At 34.0% G+C, this 21156-nt stretch overlaps 2 protein-coding genes and 1 long non-coding RNA gene across 3 annotated transcripts; 1 reads left to right on the forward strand and 2 right to left on the reverse strand.

The window, feature by feature from the left end:
- Positions 1–349: 349 nt before the first annotated feature.
- On the reverse strand, positions 350–3808 carry LOC104235627 (uncharacterized). The gene is made up of 4 exons (XR_713237.2): positions 3594–3808; positions 2656–2684; positions 1804–1871; positions 350–612 (listed from the first exon to the last, which is right to left on the reverse strand). It is a non-coding gene; the product is annotated as an uncharacterized lncRNA (long non-coding RNA).
- A 6455-nt stretch (positions 3809–10263) lies between these two features.
- Positions 10264–17859, forward strand: LOC104235628 (uncharacterized). Its single transcript, XM_009789434.2, has 7 exons — positions 10264–10930; positions 11825–12351; positions 12444–12511; positions 16482–16538; positions 17086–17175; positions 17279–17455; positions 17545–17859. Exons 1-5 carry the CDS (start codon positions 10398–10400, stop codon positions 17149–17151), a joined length of 1251 nt encoding a protein of 416 aa, XP_009787736.2. The 5' UTR covers positions 10264–10397; the 3' UTR covers positions 17152–17175; positions 17279–17455; positions 17545–17859.
- Positions 17860–18276: 417 nt separating this feature from the next.
- Positions 18277–19371, reverse strand: LOC104235629 (transcription termination factor MTEF1, chloroplastic). The gene has a single exon (XM_009789435.2). The coding sequence runs from the start codon at positions 19312–19314 to the stop codon at positions 18415–18417; it is 900 nt and encodes a 299-aa protein (XP_009787737.1). The 5' UTR covers positions 19315–19371; the 3' UTR covers positions 18277–18414.
- Between the last annotated feature and the right edge of the window lie 1785 nt (positions 19372–21156).

Genomic DNA, 21156 nt, shown 5'->3' on the forward strand with positions numbered 1-21156 from the left:
CTCTACCTTGGCCCTTGGCCTCGCGCGGCTCTAGTAGAGGGCATGGGTGTCTAACCATATGATCCAACAGTACATTCCTTACCATCTATGAGAGAATAGAAAGACAAAGAAGTGGAATTTCCTAACAGTTCTATAGCCTCTCAAATATAAGTACAGACGCATCCGTACCGATCTACAAGATTCTACTAAACTTATTTATGACTCATAACACCTATGAACCTGAAGCTCTGATACCAACTTGTCACGACCCCAATTTCCCATCTTAGAATATTGTTATAGCTCCTAGTCTCTAAGACTAGGTAATCCTAGCATTCATTGATAGCTTAACAAAAATAACACGCTAAGATAATAAGATAAATCGATAAAACTCATAATAACTCAAAAACGGGGCATCGGTAACAAAATCTCCAAAACCGGTGGAACTAAGTTATAAGCTCTACAATAATATACTAATAATCTTTAATACAACACTGTCTGAATAGAGGATAACAATAATAAAAGTAAGGACAGAAGGTGACTTCGAGGCTTGCGAGCACCAAGCAGGTGTACCTTGAAGACTCCAGAATATCTGGTCAAATCACTAGTGCATAGCCTGAGCTGAAGTACCTGGATCTGCATAAAAATATGCAGAAGCGTAGCATGAGTACACTACAATAGTATCTAGTAAGTATCAAGTCTAACCCCGGCAGAGTAGTGAGAGGCCAGGTTAGGACACCTACTAGGACAAGATAAACTAAACAGAATATAATATAGACCAATACCGGAAAACGAGGAAATGAATGATAACAAAACAATACATTAATGTAGACTAATAACATAATTTAAGTCAAAAAAGGCAATGAGAAGTGAACACATGATGAGAACAACGAGTAATCAAATACAGATAAATACAAGTAAGACAATGAAGAAAATAACAATAATTGTTCAATGAACAAGCCTTTTTAACATGGAATCTACAACACGAATCATAACCGAATTACCACACCTCATTTTCACATTTCACAACTTCAATCACAATCTTTTTTTATATCTCCGCGTGAGTCTTATATTTATATATTTTGGAAATATTTTTCCCAAAATGGCTACACGTGCTTTAGCCCGCTTATATCGCCGTGTTGCTATAAGTAATTCCCTTACTAGCAACACGCATATCAATTTCACATTATGTCGTCTCATGCACATCAACCTCTATCCTTATTGCATGCGCATCAATATCACAATACAATAACAACTCGCACCGCTTGTGCATATATGTCGTCACAATAAAATTAACAATACCAATGTTATCATATTATATAGTCCAAAGCTCAACCACAATATGAAAAAGAATCTCAACAATAATAAAATAAATTGAGAAATACTCAACAATCAACAACTTCAATCTCAATGTGATAATAGCTTTCGCAACTTCAACATCAATAACCCAACAACGAGATAATCCCACGAAATAAAAACTTCAAGTAAGAGTAATTCAACAATAAGAAAGGTAACAAGATAATAAGGGAGGTAATAACGTCACCTAAAGCATGTAAGAGCAACATAACAATAAAAGATAGAACAACTGCTAACACCATCAAATAGAGCATGTGAGAGTAAATTATACAATGAAAGATATAATATATTATGACAAACTCAATTAAATGCATGGAAGAAGTCTAAATGTCTAAGTCGGTCAAAATATCACATATAGCCTGTGTACACACTCGTCACCTCGTGTACACATCTTTCACATAATACAAATAACACAATCAATCCAAGTCTTAAGGGGTAGTTCCCCCACATAAAGTTAGACAAAATACTTACCTCAACTAGGCCAAATCAACCCTCAAAAATAGCCTTCGTCCTAAAATTCGTCTCCACACGGCTCAAATCTAACACAAAATAACTTAATTTCATTAGAAAATGCAAAGGGAAACCAATTACGATAGATAAAGCTATGATCTTTACACAATTCTCCAAAAGTCAACCCCGAGCTCGCTCGATCAAAAACTAAGTCCAAGGATAGATTCCGACTACCCATAACCCCACGAGTCTATATGTGTGTTTTATTTTCAAATCCGAGTCCAAATCGACTCTCAAACCCCAAATTTTTATTTTTTAAAACATTGACAGAAATTCCCAAATTTTCTCTTTGATTCTCATAAATTTGATGTTAAATCTAAGATATAATCATGAAATATAGTTGAAATTAATTAGAATCACTTACCCAATGATTGTAGATGAAAATCCCCTGTTTAGATAACCTCTTACCGAGTCTAGGATTCTAAAATGAGAGAAAATGAGATGAAATTCCGACTTTCCAACCTTTTGCTCAGTTGCAGATGTCGCAATTGTGACACTGGGTTCGCAACTGCAAAGAAAGTCTCGCAATTGCGGCTACTGACATTCTAAGTGGGAAATCGCAAATGCAACATTGGCTTCGCATTTGCGAAGCCTTTCCCCATTGCAAATGCAATACAATTATCGCAAATGCGATCCTACCCTGCCCAAGTACTACTCGCTATTGCGAATCGGGCATCGCAAATGTGACACCTGATACCGCCTGTTAAGATCGCAATTGTGATGTTGGTGTTCGCAATTGCGTCTCCTGAGGCATCAGCACACCAACAGTACAAATTCAGTTCAAAACCATTCTGAAATGCGTCAAAAACTAACCCAAACGCTTGGGGCTCCAAACCAAATACCTACACAAGTTTAAAAACATCATATGAACGCACTCGCGTGATCAAAATACAAAAATAACATCTAGAACTACAAATCGGACATCAAAATAAATTTCAAATGAAAACACAAGAACTTCAAGAATTGCAACCAAGCATCTGAATCCTATCAAATCAACTGTAAATGACACCAAATTTTTAAGACATGTTCCAAATAGCAAAATGGACATATTCCAAGTCCCAAAACCAAATTCTAAACCCGATAGCCAAAAAGTCAACCTATGATCAAACTTGAAAAATCTTCTAAACTTCAAATTGCCAACTTTTAGAAAAATAAGTCAAATCAACCTAGGGACCTCCGAATTTGATTTCGGGCATACACCCAAGTCTAAAATCACGATACGAACCTATCAGAGCCATCAAAAGACTGTTCTGAGGTCGTTTTTACAAAAGCCAAACTTTGGTCAATTTTTCTAACTTAGGGTTCTAAACCAAGAACCAAATGGTCCAAATCAATCCAAAACCTTTTCGGAACGAAACTAACAAACTCCACAAGTCATAAAATCCAACATACATATGTGTGAAGCATCAAAAAGGGGAATCGAGACTCATATATACAAAACGATTGGTCGGATCGTTACAGAAAAGGCATCAATTATTTTAATGGTTAATACATTAGTTTTACTTAAAAAAATATATAAATCAGCTCCGATAATACTTCCCCTTTCATGTCGATCTCATCTAACACTTGCAATGATCTTAACAAAGAAAAAGATGTATTGCACGCCAAATGCATGATACATATCATGTTAATCAACCAAGATTAAATGACAAATTGAGACAAGAACACATATGAATTAACCATAGTTAAGTGATAAATCATGTACAAGATTAAATACACATATGGCATGCACTTAATTATAATGTTGGTACCTATATCAGGAGCAATAAACATATTTCCCCTTATCGTGTACTCCAAAACTCCCATTATTTTGATGACAATTAGATGCTCTCATGTAATGTTTTCTCGTTTTCTGAATGCATAAGTTCAATATGCTCCTTTTTTATGCAACATCTTCCTTCGGCACTTTGGCACCTTTGAAGCTGAATGCTTAATTTTGGCGTTCAGTTGCATAGGCAACCTGCGGGGTATTGGGCTCAAGAGGAGAATCAGAAAACTTACAAGACTACAACCACCCAAATATGTTACTTTGTTTGTCCTAAGAGTGTCAATGAAGTCATACTTAGGGTGAGCATTATGTTCAAGTCAAGGATTAATTAAGGGTCGCATCTCGCATGAAGGTTGTTATACTAATACGTGCAAGAGTGAATACCCCAAGTTTGGTTTTCCTTCATACCAGACATACCTAAAGACTACGCTAATCTAGTCAAGGTTGAAGCTCAGCTACAAAATTATACTGGGTGCCATGGTAAAGGTGCCAACTGTCAGGCCTAAGTCACAAGATCGACCCTCACTTGACGCAATTTTTAGCAAGGCCAATCTTACTTTTCCTTGATCCCTCTTTCCAAATTTTTAGTTTCTTCTATTTTTCTAAATTTCTCATTTTCATCTTTGTATTTTCTCTCTATATACAGTTCCATTTATTAGTTATATAAATTATAAAAGTAGATTTGTTTCTGTTTTCCTTTTCTAACATCTTGAATTTTGAAATTTCAATATGCTTTTAATAATTTTTCTTTTCCTTTGTTTCAACCAATTCCATGTTGAATGACATCAAAACTTGTCTATTTTCACCTCAGTCAACCATCTTTAATGTTATTTTGTTCTGGAAAGGGCCAAACATTTTTAATTTGGTTATCACGTGCGTATTTATGCACCAAAAGACTTTGTAAAGTGAACCAATTAATTGAAAAATGGATCGAATCGAACCCAATTAATTTAAAATTGAGGGAACTGGCCAAATGTACACCCTTATTAAATCTCCTTGACTAGTGAAAATTTTACATTAAACTTTTTTATTTCGTTCAAACATATGATCTTGTGCATATGATCATATTAACTATAGACTGGCTTGTGGTTCAATGGAACTGCAAGTGCCGCACATTAACTGTTACACCCCATGTTTCTGTATGTAAGAGTACATCGTAAATCAATTGATGTAAGCTTGAAAATGAGATCATCTTTGAAAGCACATAATATAAGTTAATCATGCTATATTTGAGGTTACAAATATTTAAGATCATAAACTACAAGCACCAAGAGGGTTGGAAGGTTTAGAAGCTAAACAAATCGAAGAAGATAAGTTTCGTCAAAAGTCGGCAAGTTGGTAATATTATAACCCGTAAATTTAGGGTAAAACTACGATGATTAACATGATAAGGAGGTGATGTTATGAGGTATTTTAGACCTATTATAGTCATGTGTTAAGTTTTGAAGTCAAACGAGTTATGAAATAAAAGTCGACAAAAGTTGTCGCAAGTTACGTTCATAACTTTACATAAGCTTTAGGTCTAATGTTACTAAGCTTTTCTCTCAATATACTTGGAATTACGGGGTGATCCACCCACCAAATTGAATATTTACGAGTTTAATTTCCAACGCATTAAACTGTTCGATGATACAACCTCGTAGTTGAGATATATTAGCATTTTTTAGAGACTGCGCAAGCAGCTCCCTTGGTACCCACATGGTTGGTTGAGGATTATCTTGAAATATAAAGTTGTAGTATTTGTCTTTAAGTCTCATTTCGACCCAAATTAGACATAAAACTCTCTCTACAACTCCTAAATACATCCTTAGGGTTTTGATCTAATTCCATCATCCGCAACTAAAAATCAAAAAGCGAACACATCAATGCGATCCTTACGACATATGTAAGACTTTGTCGTCCTCCTTTATCCTTATGACTCATGTTTTGGAAAGAGCTTCATGGCTAAGGAAGCTTGTCACCTCTATATTTTAGTTATAAAAGCATAAGTAAGGGTGCAGATAAAAGGGAATAAGGTTTGGAAGCAAGAACACAAGAGGTATGTAGGGTTTTCGTTTCGTTTTCGACAGGATTTGGTTTAGCTATGTTTTAGCTTTTTTTCTTGATCTTTTAAGAGTTGTTCAAAGCAAATTTTAGCATGTATTGTATTCTTTTATAGTATTCAATTCCATATGTGAAATGTGGATGAAACTAGTTTAGGTTGGAACTTCAAAATACAACAAAAACAAAAAGGCGAATCGCCTATTTGGCCTATGCCATCCGGACTTCTGTTTATTTTGTTCCTTTGATAAATTTTTACCTATACCCAACCTCCATATGATCTTAATAAATTCATGTAATATTATATAAGCTTAATTGTCATATTTTGGTGCTTAGATTATTCCTAAATCATATTTAAATTTTCATGTTACAAGTTATCCACTATGAGTCGATATTACATTCATAATTTCATTTTGTCGATTGTTTGACACTATTGTGAATAATTGGATCTCCTTTACTTTGATTTCATCTTGGTCGGGTATCCATTCCCGTGTATATTGTGGTATTTGCTTTTTTTGCAGATCATCCAGTTTTAGGGGAAACTCTGCCAAAAAAATTTCGAATTCAAATAGTTGGACAAATCTTGAGTTGCTTGATTCTAAATTGATTCTAGAGGGATCCTAATGAGTTAGTTAACCTTAGTATATCATGTTCATACTTAGTATCTCCCTAAAATGGGCATAGGCTCCTCCATATAACTTATGGACGACGAGTGTTAGATTACGTTTGTGATTCCGTTTATGGTTTCCTTCATGACCTCTTGAGTCTATATGATGTTGTCATTGTTATGCCTCATACATGCTTACATTGATTATATTGGGGGATATATCCAATAACACCAACGAGGCCTATTGATTATATGCTGGGGAGAGATATCCTATAACACCAACCGGGCCTATTGATTATATATTTACCTGTTGGGGGGATATAGCCCATAACAACAGTCAAGCATATTATATACATGTATATAGCTATAGTTTGCATTGCATGACTATACATGAGGCTAGTTCAGTTATAAAATTACCTTATTAGGGGGGGGGAATATAGCCCGTAACACCAGACATGTACCAGTTTAGATAGTTGTTCAGTTTCAGCACATTTTCAGGTTATACTTCGGTTCAGTTCCAGACCAGTTGCTAGTTCAGACACTTGTTTAGCTTTCAACTTACATTCAGATTTCCAGCTTAAAGTCATACTTTAGTATGCTTTACATATGATTTTTACCCTACATACTTTGTACATATCGTACTCACGTCCCTTCCGGGGTGCTGCTTTTCATGTCACGTAGATACAGATAAATCAGTGCTTGAGCCACATCAGTAGGCTATCCACTTGGAGTCACTCCGTTTTACTTCCGGGGTTGCTTATCTTTTGATAGGTGTACAGTCAGCTAGTTTGGGTATGACAGGGCCTTGTTCCGTCCAGTACTTGTTTAATTCAGCACTCCTAAAGGCCTGTGGATATGCACCTATGCAGTTAGTATGTTTTATATGTCAGCTTATGTTAGCTTTGTTGGCTTTCTAGATTATACAGTTCTTATCAATTGTGCTTATGCTTGTTCAATTTATCAGTTATATTCATGATTAGTAGATTATCAGTAGGTTTAATGATGATCGACACTTAGTGTCAGTTATCCATCATGCACTAGGCTAGGTCATGACATTAACACACTAGAAGTCAGCTTGTCACAATTTGTGACATGACGGGGTGTTTCGTATGACGGAAAATATTTTCCTTCGAAGATGTTTTCCTAAAAATATTTTCCTGAAAAATAAGTGGTTTTCTTACTTATTTTCTGGTGTTTGATTAAGTAGCAGAAAATATTTTATGAAAAATATATAAAGCAAACACTATGGGAAATGAACTGAGTAAGGCCTAGAGATGATGGTACGTTGAGTTCTAGAGGTCGGGGTGGCGAGGTTAGGGGAAGGGATGGTGGGGTAGCGGGGAGGGGGTGGAGTGGGAGTGGAGGTGGGGTGGGGGCAAGGATGGGGGTGCATGGTAGGGCTGGGACTGGAGTGGAGAAAGTTTTAAAAAGAATTTTGAAAAATATTTTTTCTTTTATTGGTGGGGCACTCATTTTTCTCCAATTGGAGAAAAATTAGTCCATGAGAAAAATATCTTTCAAAACATTTAAGTCAACTAAACACGAAAAATAAAAAAGAATAAAAAATTTCTTCGTACCAAAAAACCCCTAATGACAATTATTAACAAATTACGACCTTTGGAATCAAACCCGAATTACAAAGCTTAACAAATAAATAAAATTACATAGGCAAAATGGGGAATTGGACTCAAACCAAGAGAAGTGGTCTTATTTCTATTATTTTTTTTAATAAATCCATTCACCCAGGCTATACTGACCTAAGGTTATTTTTCTTATTTATCAATATTATTATAAAAGCATAAATATAATGTTCGTTGACCAAAATAGCCCTAAATATATAAAATTAGAGGTTATTTTGGTAAAATATAATAGAAATAGAGTTCTAATTAAATACTACATTTGAGTTTTGGTACCTAAAAATCAGCTACTAATTATCTACTTGGATTAGAGAAGTGCATAAACCAAACTCATTCCTACTTATACTAGACTTATAGTTTCACGTTTCTTTAGTTCCATTTAAAATGCTAAATTTTCTTCTTCTTCTTCTTCTTCTTTTTTTTGCAAATCCTTTTATGAAATTAAAAAGAATAGGAAAAAAGGAACCCAACGATAAATTTGTTCATACTCAATGTAAATTTTTTCTACTTCTTAAGTATAATAATTTATTTTAATAAATCTATCATAATTTGTTTCAAAATTCAAATTGAATTGAAATAGTTGTGAAAATCAAGAGTTGAAATAGGAAATTTGTGTCTCTCGACTTGCGCTTAAGTTGTGAACTAATTAAAGGTCATGAACTTAACGTGTGTTGTTGCATGTCATGCTCGATATGAAAATATTTAAAATTTTAGAAATTCTAGTTAAGATGATCTAATACCATTAACTATCTACAATATACAGAGAGTATTAACTTAATTAAGGGAGAAGAAAATCACGGAAGAGTCAAGGGACATCCCAGTCAATTAACATTGGAAGCATAATAAATTTTTGAAGTTGAGTCTAAGAGTTCGCTGAATTGAAACTTTTGAGTACTCAATTATAAAATAATTATTCTTACACACACTTAAAAGAGTTTATAAGGACATCCAGCTTTAGTATGATGAATAAATTAACATAATGAAAATTTCAGCATACCAGTTGAGCCGCTGAGCATGTGACACAAACTTCTAAGAATTAAAATTGGCTCCTAATAAAAAAAAATACAAATCGTCTAACAAAATTGTTAACTCTAGGAATTAATCAAGTATGCAATTTTGTAATTGGGGCTGAGACTTTCATGTAGCTACAATTAGGGGTGTACAAAGAAAACCGACAAACCGCACCAACCCGATAATCCGAGTCAAACCGAGAAAAAAATCCAACTATGGTTTGGTTTGGTATTGAAAAAAAACCCCGACCACAATTGGTTTGGTTTTAACTAAAGAAAGTCAAACCGAAATCAAACCAACCCGACATTACATATATAGAAATTTTAGATATATTTAATATATAAATATACTTATTGTGATGTAATTTATAAATATTTCTTAAAAAATTTCATAATTTTATCTTTAAAGGTATTATTTCAAGGTTGGATTTAGAACTTTTGAATGTTCCAATAAGCTTTATAACCATTAACATTAATAAATTAAATAATACTAACAAAAGCCCAAACCAAAATCAAATCAATACTAATGCTAACAAAAGGCATTCAATTCAATACTACGAACGAGAATGTATTGAATATCTATTTTTTGTTTTGCAATAATTTAGATAAAAATGCATAACCTATTTTTATTTTTTCTTTAGCGTTTAGTCATGTAATTAATACTCCCTTATTAGTCTACTTATTTTAGCATGACTTAGTACTTTTGGATTATGTTTATTTTTGTTATGGTTTTTTAATTAGCAATATTTATATTACATAATTTTATTGTCTTTATTGTTGAATATTTTAGGATAATGTCATGACACATCTCATAGTTGCTATTATTTTCTTGGAAAATACTTTATATAGTTGTATCTTACTAGGATTAAAGAAATATTTTGAGCACAATTTATATGTTTTTTTCTACGAAGATTTTATCGGAAAAAAACCCGAAAAACCCCGAATAACCCGAAAACTCGAGAAAAATCGAGAGTGAAAACCCCGAGTTTTATTGGTTTGGTTTGGTTTTTAGATTTAATAACCCGATACAATTGGTTTGATTTGGTAATTCTAAAATCCGAACCAACCCGACCTATGTACACCCCTAGCTACAATGCTGCTTCAATTGAATTAAAAATATATGTCATTACTTAAATGTACATATGAGAATAATTAGAATTTAGTTTTCAAAAGAAAATAGATGTATGAAAAGAACCAGTTTAAACTAGGAATATAAATTTATGTTTCTTACTTTACTTTTTTTCATCTTTCTTTTCTTAGCTTGACATTTGTTAGGTGTGAAACTAGTTTTTTTAAAAGGATCAATAAGGAAAAAAAAAGATATAATAAAGATTAATAAAAAGTAGCTACAATGTTGTGAATGACAGCTACATTATGTTCAAGACCTATCAATATACAATTGCCATCTGGATATATAAAGGCAATATAGCCAGTAATCATCTCATCAGTGAAGCTTCTTACAGTTCACCGGCCGGAATACTTCGCCGGAGAAAATGGACGAGTCCTGGAGAATGAAAATGGGAATGCCTTTCACCACCAGAACAGCAACAAAAACCAGCCTTCCCAGCCGGCATTCCATGGAAGCTACCACTCGTCGCCGGGCGGAAATCTCCGGCGACTCTGAATTGGAGCCCGAAGATTTCAGTGACGTATTCGGAGGACCTCCTCGCAGTGTACTTCAACGGCAGTTCTCCGCCTGCGATGATTATACCAGGCCCTCAAATTTATCCTACGATGAGATGTTTCGACCGCAGGCGAGTATGGCTCCGGCGAGGTGTTACCGGAACTTGCCGGGATTCAGGATTCCGGTAGTAAAAGGTGGCCGGAGAGTTGATCACGGGTTTTATGGCGATATATTTGGATGCAATGAAGAAGAAGAAATGATGAGAAGGTCGAGGACGAGGTCAGGTTCTAAGTCCAAGGCGAGCTCTTCGTCGGCGTTGAGCTCAGAGGATGTTAGCCCCCTCCGGCCGGCAATCGGCGGCGAATGTTATGACGACATTTCGTTCTTCGCTACAAAACTCAGGTATATATTTACTCCGTACTCTAACGTTACCTCCAGTTTCCGTATGAACCTAGGAATATTACATATATGTCCCGGTATATGGTTTATATTACACTGGGTTTAGATATTCTTCTTCTTTCTCTCTGGGGTCTTTGTGTCATTTGAAAGGAGAAAATATATTTTTTCCGAAGGAGAAAAACATTTTGACTAATCAATAATTGGGTTTTATTGAGAATTAAACCTTGTCCTTTGTTTAAGAAGAAGTTATATGATGTAAAGCTTTTATGTAGAGGGACTGGATATAGTTGATGCTGCAATTGAAATTCCTTAACTTAGGGAAAAAACTGTTATTTTGTTAAATATTTACTGCACAGTAACTTTTTTAAAGGCAATTTGATCAAATTTCTTAGTGAAATTGTAAGCTGAATTGAACACCTTTCTTCAAATGATAGAGGTTTAAGTTTAAAGCAATGTTAACTGTTAACTTAAAATATATATTTCACTGAAATAAAATTCGTCAGGGTTTTGAAATTTGAATCAATAAACACCTAATTTTGGATGGTGAGAGTATAACTTTGTTGACGGCAAAACAAGTACTATAACTTTGTCGGACTTGCGCAGAAATATTTGAAAAATGTCTCAAAATTCTGAAAATGCATGAAGATAGATTTAGGTTATGAATGAAATGCGAGTAAGAGAGAAGCAGTTGGCGAAGATCATTCACCATCCATATCATGTAGATCTACCCCTTAGCCCAATTATAACTTTTTTTTTTCATTACTTCCATGGTCATGCCTTGTGGCACGACATCAGCAATACTATTTGAGATGGTTTGTTGGTAGGCGTTACCACATTTGCCCTTTTATAATGAAAGAAGATCTTGACGTATGCCATGGTTGTTTTATGCATTTTTAGATCAATAAATGTACCAACTGGATGGAACTCAACTACAAGGATGTATGAAGAATACCAAGGGCTGCAGGGAACACCAGTATTTTCATGCCATCCACCTTACTACAACACCAAAAACGAGCACAATGAGGATTTCAGAAGCAATAATCTTGCATTCAACCGAAGAAATTCATCTCCAGAATCAATTAGTATGAATCCCATTTCTTCTAGCAACCACAAGGTGTCTACAAATGCTTTCGAGCTCCACTCGCCTTCCTCTATTGTCTCCTCACTTTGTAAAGAGCATGATGACAGCATAGCCTGCAGAGATCAACATAATATGTCTCAACTAGAAATGTCGGAGCAAGATGAAGATGAAATCATGAGCTCTTATGTTATTGAAGTCAACCCTGATTATGGGGAAGGATCAGCGGAGGAAGAAAACGTGGTCAATGAAGCTATTGCTTGGGCTAAAGAGAAGTTCCAAGGACACTGTTCAGAGAATAATTTGAGTTTTGAAGAGGAAAAACAGCAGTCAGGAGAGATAGAAGGTGCGATGAAGGACTATTTCTCTCTATTTCAAATATATTCTCTTTTGAATTCCCGTTAACATCACTGTTTCTGGCTATTTTTCAACTTGCAGAAGTGTCTACTTTACATCAGTTTCTGGAGGAACAAAGAGATGGACATGAGTTGACCGAAATAACTACGGTAATTTTTGACAATGATCTTGCAAGACATTTTAAAGAAATGCATATATCTCTGTTGGTATAATAAGCGAAACCTGAATTTTGTTCGGAAAGTTGAGAAGAGGAGGGGGCAGGGGAATCAGTAAAACTCTCCCTTCCTATGTTTATACAAAGGAATACAGATTGTCAAGGATTTAATGGTTTTCACTTGGAACTGATGGGATTTTCTATGGAGAATGAAGTAGAGAAATCTGAGAGAAACAGAGAATTTTACAGTCCAATCCACATAAATTTCTTCCCCTCTTTTTGTTCACCCCCAACGTGTTTCAGATTATCTCTTATTTGCTCCCTACAGAAGCAAGTGAAAGAACGCCATATGTGATCTTGTTGTTTTCCATTTTTTCACTGCCTCCATTTCTATACATACCAAACAAAGAGGAAAAATAGATATATTGACAATAGTGTTAGAAAATGAGTTAGTATCTCAAAAGGAAGTGTTCAAGTTCTTGCTTAAAAATGTCTAGATTCATTTCTATTGGCATTTAGTGTGTCTTTATTATTTCACATAATGGGCAATTATTTTTATTCTAGCCGTTAGCCCATTATGACCAATAATTAATCATTATAATATTCTTATCTTTCCTTAACCATATATACATTTTCATTCTTCTTGTGAAGATGAACAAAATTATTCCTTTTGTGAGTGAAATCAAGTATACAGAAAATACCCTCATTCCTTTTGCTGGATTTCTATCAATAATAAATCTTTGTCAGTTTATGCTCCTAGTTTTACACTAGAAGAGCTTGTTGAATCCTGAGGGATACACCCAAATTGGGTGAAATATCCTTAAGGACAGTGTCTTTTGACACGCCTCAAGCTTTGAAGAATTCCCTACAAGTTTCGTGATCAAGTATTTTCCATAAGATTTACAACAATCTTAAGGATACTTTTTTACTTTGTTCTTATGGAGAATGCTACTTATGGAATTCTGATGGACTTTAAAGACATACGGTAATTTCTTCTGCTTGATAGGTTCTTGCGTAACATTATATCTAAGTATCAGGTATGCATAATTGAACTAATACCTCCTCAACATTTATTCTTTCATGCTTATTCTCGTGAGAATATAATTGGCAAACAACTTTGGCCTTCAGATGATACATATAATCTCCTTTTAATTTTATTAGTGTTTCGGGTTGTGAGTTATTTGCTGTAATGGATTTGTAGCGTGGTATTATATATGTGCATTTTTTATTGTGAAAGAAAATGCACGTTAGTTTATTTAGTCTTATAAGAGATGCTTTTGTAGTTCTCTTTATCTTGAATATTTTGAATTTCCTCTCTTAAAATTTTAAAGAGGCAATATGTTATTTGTTTTGAGCACTAGTTAAACTTGATTTTCTAATGCATCAATATTTTACAGTTTACTTATGTTGCTAGAGATCTTAAGTGAACTATTGAGTGATTTTTAGTCTAACTTTATCAAAATGGTTATTATACATATATCTAAAAGAACTCATATATGTATATTATTGTCAATTGCTTTTCCCGCCCTTGCCTCGCTGAAATAATTTTTTTTTAATGTCAATATGGAAGAGCCTTAAAAAATTTGTGATTCTTGTTGGGACAGTATATATATTGGAGTGCCAAAATATATTGCATTTTGGTGGAAGTACTTTATAATCTAAAAATAAACTTTGCTTATCTCTTGGTCATTTAGGTGAATGTTGAGTAATGACTGATTTTTCTTCATATAACTATGAGTTATTTATTTGAAATCAAACTTTATTGAAAATAATAATTATTTTGTGGGGCACACTAAGCCATTATATATTTCTCGATGTAGAAGAGGATTCGAGTGAAATCATAATCCTACAAAGTCAAAATTAAATTTTGACTAAGCAGATGATATAATTATTGTGATCATTTCTCAAGCGAATCTTATGGCTAATGCAACAGACTGGATGTTAGACTCTTATGCTACTAAGCAGATTTGTGCTAATAAAGTTAATTTTGTGTCCTACACCCAAGTTGAAGAACAAGAAGAATGATTTATTTATTTTGGTGATTCATGAACTACTCAAGTTCTTAGAATGAAAATTGCTTCTTAAACTCACTTCTAAAAAATATTGGCATTAGTTGGATGATCCATAATTCTAATATTCGGGCAAATTTGGTTCATATAAAATTGTTAGAAAAAGTTAGACTGAAACTATATGCTCTTATTTATAAGATGAAATGTCTTATATATGAGAAGTTGGTAATACTTCTTATAAGTTATAAAAAATATTACCCCTACCTTAAAAGTTATGAAAATGTGGGGGTCACGGTATTTTACTTTGGGTTTCTTAATATTTGGGTGAATTACTTGAGAAGTACTATGAGTTAGTATTTTGTATGTGGATTTTATCACTGTATTAGAAGGATACAGTGATGGTATAAAATCTCTAATTCAGATGAATAAAAACTCACTAGTGATTGTGTGAACACCTTTTGGTTGGGTGTTGTGGTATTGAAATTGCGTGGCAATGAGGCTGATTAAGCTACCACTTTGCGAGTATTCCACTAGGAATTAAACCGACAATATTTGTGTCGATGAATAGTGATTGCCAAAGCGCAATAGCCATTATAAGAAACTAAATCTTTCAATGGGAAGAGTAGACACATTTTCTTAAGATATAATGTGATAAAGAAATTGCTTAGAGATGAGAATTTTTTCATACATATAATGTGTAGTCAAAAGAGGATTTGGTCGATCCTTTGACTCATAAGTGTAACATCACCTATGTGTTTGGAGATCCCATGAAGTAGGTTCATATGGGTAATAACAAGTCATTAGTTGATAAAAAGTGTACTATTAAATTATGTCTCTTCCTATGGTGTGTGTATATATATAGTGCAAGGCTGCAAAGAATGTGAGGTTGAGTTATTAAACTCTTAATCCAATAATCCATAGTCTTTTATAGGTGGTGTATTGCACTGCTGAATACACTTGATGGATGGACCTATATGAGTGTGGAGTGGGGCCGCTCCTATGAAATTTGTGGCAAAATTTCTAGAGCATTCATGAAAACCAGGCGCGCGCATGGCCTCTTAGCGCAAAAACCGCGATAACGACAAAGATTGTGTGAGTATAATGTGATAGATAAGACTCTGGGCTTACAAAAGAATTTTTGGTTCATAGAAGTTCTAAATTTCACCAATTGTTCTGTAAGCTTAATCTTATTTTTTCTAGATCTGGTTCAGTGTACGAGATATCAGATTCGATGCATTATACTCATATGTAGAAAACTCAGCAAAACATTCTATCCTTCTATTCCTTTTGAGATATGTGGGGGATTGTTAGAAAATGAGTTAGTATCTCAAAAGGAAGTGTTCAAATTCTTGCTTAAAAATGTCTAGATTCATTTCTATTGGCATTTAGTGTGTCTTTATTATTTCACATAGTGGGCAATTATTTTTATTCTAGACGTTAGCCCATTATGACCAATAATTAATCATTATAATATTCTTATCTTTCCTTAGCCATATATACATTTTCATTCTTCTTGTGAAGATGAACAAGATTATTCCTTTTGAGTGAAATCAAGTATACAAAAAATACCCTCATTCCTTTTGCTTGATTTCTATCAATAATAAATCTTTGTCAGTTTATGCTCCTAGTTTTACATTAGAAGAGTTTGTTGAATCCTGGGGGATACACCTAATGTGGGTGAAATATCCTTAAGGACAGTGTCTTTTGACACGCCTCATGCTTTGAAGAATTCCCTATAAATTTCGTGATCAAGTATTTTCCGTAAGATTTACAACAAATAGTACAGAGAAAAAGTTAAATTTACTTTGAAATGCCCATAAACAATATCATGAAAGCCTAAGAAAGAAAAAAACAATATCTTGACACTGCAGGAACCGGGGAAGGGGTGTGGTTTCATAATGTTGAGATTAAGACAATTTGTCCTCTTAGTTTTTCTAGCATAACTTCTTTTTGCAGGATGAGGAACCGGATAAATGGGCAACTGGAGAAGAAAGACTGCAACTTCATAATGATGTAAGCTTCAATTTTCTCTTAGCTAGTACTCCCTCTGGTCCGCAATAAACGATCATTTTACCTTTTTATTTTGGTTCAAAATAAGTGTCGATTTACATAATCAAGAAAGAATTAATTTTATTTTCCAAAATTTGCCCTTATTAATAATTAATTAGGGTTAATTTAGTAAATCCATCTTTTTTTCTCTACGAGTTCGTAATGGGTGTGTCAAAGGTAAAATGGTCACTTATTGTGGACCCGATAATTGGATTTTTTCGTTGCCAGTTGATCTCTAACAATATTGATTTTGATAGGCTCTTGTAGTTCCTTGACAAAGTTTCAGCTGAAATAGCAATATCAACATATAAGTAATGAGATCTACCATGGATTCCAAGTCAATGACTTAAAACTATATCTCTCAATGACTACAGCAGTGCTTTCCAAAGAGTCTAGTTAAGATGTGTTATGGTGCTCTATTATTCTATAAAGCATATAGAATTTTATACGTAGATGTTTCAAACATTGAGAGTTCAAGCTTCGTGTAAAAGTCTGTTTATAATGGGTACAGATGGAATTGGAGTTACTGGATGAAAAGGTAACGCTATGGTCGACGGGCAAGGAAGCTGACATCTGATTGTTCCTTTCAACACTACATCATGTAAGATCATACCCCGTTTTCTGTCAATAAATCAATGATTTACAGTTTGTGATTGCTGGAAAGATTCACTGAACATGACTCCCTCTTTCCCAAATTTTCTCAGATTGTATGGCCTAAAAGTGGGTGGCTTCCAATTGCATTAACAAACTTAATAAACAGTGCACATGTGAAGAAGACTTATCAGAAAGCAAGACTCTGTTTGCATCCAGACAAATTGCAACAAAGAAATGCAACCCTTGCGCAAAAATAGGTTGCACAGAAGGCATTTTCCATATTTCAGGTCTAGATTTGATGAATAATGTTCACTGTACTGAACTACAAGAGTCCCTAAACTCTCTTTTTCTCAAGCTTTTTTCCTCTCTTTTGTAGGATACTTGGGCAGCATTCCTTTCTGCAGATATCTTCTTCCGTCACTGAGAAACAGTTTTATTATCTATGCCCTTTACCCGCATGTGAGATAAAAGAAACAAGGAAGTTTGTACTGATGAAAAATGATCAACGAATGCCAATTTGTTCGCATAGCACTTGTGTTGTATAGGGTGTGTTAAAGGGGATGACTGAATAGAATTTTCTGCTCTCTTTAACAATATAATTGTGTGTGTGTGTGTGAACCAATAGCTTTTGGGTTAAGATTAACATATAGGTTGATCATTATCCAAAAAACATCAGAACGCGATTTTTTTACTCTGCTTTCTACCAAACAGATTAACAGAAAAAGCTAAAACAACTTAAAGAAATAGATTAACAGAAAGAAATACACTGTATTTTTGCGTACGATGAGTCATCTTGTTTTCCCATTTCCTTTTGACGTTAAGTCATTAATCTTTGGAATAATGTTCTTTACTTTGTATCCAAACTGATTGACCTTTTAAAGAAGAAATAAACAATAAAAGGAGAAAAAACTTAGAATAAAGAACTTGGACGATGTTTCACTGATAAAGAATTTTACATTTAGAGAGTAAAAATAAAGTTTGAGTTCCAAGTGATATAAATCACACCTGAACTGCTATAACAGTTAGTATTATAAAATTTGAGTTCAAAGAAAAAAGTTGTTTTGACTCTCTGTACGAACATTATTTCTGAAGAAAAGCCAAATCAATATATCAGAAAATGATCCTCTAGTCACATATTATTAGCCAAATTTACATTACATTAAACAGTGGTGTTTGAGAAAATATGTTAGCAAATTAAGGATTTACAGAGAGATGAGAATTAATAATATCCAGAGATGAGATTACTTTATCCAGTTTGTTGCCTTATCATCTCCTTGAACTCTTCATCAGTAGTCTTGAGCATCAAAGGCAAGGGAATTGAAACTCCACTCTGTACAAGTTCAATGTGCCTTGGCTTTATCCTCTTCTCCAAACTAAAAGCAAAATACTGAGGAAACTCCATCAATTCATCCAATTCACCTCCCATTTCTTGAGAAAAGTATTCAAATTTAGGCTTGAAATTGTTGTCAATGCTGAAAGTGAAGAGCCCTGGACACCTCAAAGTCATTTCCACTGCTTCATTTCTTGAAAATCCTAGACTTGCCAAATACTCCAGCTTGGGTATTAACGTATTTTCCACACTGGAAACCAGCAATATTGGATCCTGATAAGCTAAATGATGCAAATCTCTGAACCCAAGTCTTTGAAGATAAAACAAAGCTGGTTTTAGCTGGTCTTCCACACTGCAAATTAGTAATCTTGGACATTTGTTAATGACCCTTCTGAAGTTACTTTCAGGGACTCTTAGGTCTTTTGAGAGGAAGTTGAAAACTGGATTGAGTTCACATCTTATATCTGATGTCAAGATTCTTGGGCACATTCCAAAGATTCTTGCAAAGTCCTTTTGGTGAAGGCCTTTGGACTGAAGGAAAGTGATGATGGAATGAATAGTGTGTAAAGAAGCTGTGTGGAGACAAGGGTTTTGAGAGAGTGCTTTTCCTGAATCAACACCCATGATTTCCAAGCACAAGATTTTCTCCTTGAATTGCAAAGAAATGTTCTTGTGAGTTGGTTGATAGAGTGGGTTTTTTTGGAGAATGGATTTTGGTTTTGTTGATAAAAGACTCATTTGTTGCTCTGATGGTGATGGTGATGGTGATGGTAATTTCTGAACAGAGAAGCATAGAGAAGAATGAAAAGATGACATGTTTCGTAAGGGAATTTCAACAATGGCCAGTTCTAGTTAGATTGATTCTTATGAAATGGATTCCTTCTTTCCTTTGATGATTTTTATAAGGCCACCTGGCAGTTTGCTTTGAATTTATTGGCTGATTGTAGATTTGGATAGCATATTGTAAATTACAGACCAAGGTTCTTCGACAAGTAACTTATCCTGTCTGGTAATGGAGAAGTGTCTTAAAATTGCAATTTTAAACAGTGACTACTTTAATTGATTGGAGGAAAACAGAGTAAGTACTCTCTACGTTCCAGTTCCGTCAAACTTATTTACTTTTTGATCCGTTCCAAAAAGAATGATCCTTTTTTAAATTTGGAAATAATTTAGCTTAAATTTACAATTCTACTTTTAATGATAAGTTTTTATAACCACTTAAATACTCTGGGTCTCTTTTTGACTTGTTTAGGACCACAAATTTCTAAAGTATTTATTTTTTCTTAAACTATGTGCCCAGTCAAACAACGGAGTGAGTTTTATTATTTAAAAAAAAAATGGATAGCCTGTGAATAGCATTTTCCCACGTGCAATAGTATCCAGTCGGGTGGAAAATGGCTGCACTACCAATTGCATTGTTTGCTCTAGACTCTAGTGATGACCTTTTGATCTTTATAGCGGATCTGGTAATATATGAACGCATAATTTTTAATTTAGACTTGAATTTATTTGTGTAAAACTAACTTACTGAAATATTAATATGACCTCATAACTTAAATAAGGTGATGTGTTCGATCCTGAACCTAAAGAAATAAAATCCTGAATTTACATCATATTTTAAGTTCAATAGTAACAAAAATGAATGGATAAGCAAGACAAATTCTTGTGTAATGATGACCTTCTAATCTAATTATTACTACTCCCACTGTTCTAATTTATGTGAACTTGTTTGACTGAGCACGGAGTTTAAGAAAAATGAAACCTTTTGAATTTATGGTCCTAAACAAGTCAAAAAGAGGTTCAGAGTATTTGTGTAGTTATAAAAACTTCTCATTAAGGGGAGAATTGGAAGTTTAAACTAAATTATTTTTAAATTTAGAAAGTGATCATTTTTTTTGGGAACGGACCAAAAAGGAAATAGGTGCACGGAGGAAGTAGTATTTTAAGCCCATTCATAATCGTTCATGATAGAATGGATAAGCAAATAGAAATCCTTGTGTAATGACAACCTTTTGATCTTATTCATAACCGTTTTTTTATGGATGGATAAGCAAGAAATCCTTGCAATTAGACAAATTAATCGATAAGGTTAGCTAGGTTTTTTCTCTCACCAAGTAATAGATCTTTCATTACAACAGTAAGATAGATAAGTGCAAGCGAAACGAGAAGCAAAGCAAATTCTGTGATTCTACTTCTCCAATTTTATAGTAATAACTAGTGAAATAATTCGCGCTTCGCGCGGCCTTGAAAAACATCTATAAAATTTCAAAAATGATGAGATATTCTTGAAATTTTGTTGAAGCAAAAATATGCTATTACTCAGAATGTCCTCAACTACAATCCAGAAGAATAAATGGACCAGAAAAATTATAACAAAATAAAATAAAATAAGGAAGGTGACCATAATAGAGTAATCGCAAAGAAGTTAGTATTAGGAAGCAAAATGTGATAAAAGTATCTCAAAGTATTCGTAACCGACTGATCTGCTGGGTAAAAATGAGATCAAAATAAAACATACACGGCATATTTAAAAAATAGCAAAGTATGGAGTGTCACAAAATCAATCATTAATTTTGTGAAAGAAAAGAAAAGAAAAGAGAAAGTAAGAATCTCTGCTCATTAATCGAAATCCACATTCATATACAAGGCTTTGGCTCA

The sequence above is a fragment of the Nicotiana sylvestris genome, chromosome 2 (assembly GCF_000393655.2).
Source record: "Nicotiana sylvestris chromosome 2, ASM39365v2, whole genome shotgun sequence".
Classification (NCBI taxonomy): domain Eukaryota; kingdom Viridiplantae; phylum Streptophyta; class Magnoliopsida; order Solanales; family Solanaceae; genus Nicotiana; species Nicotiana sylvestris.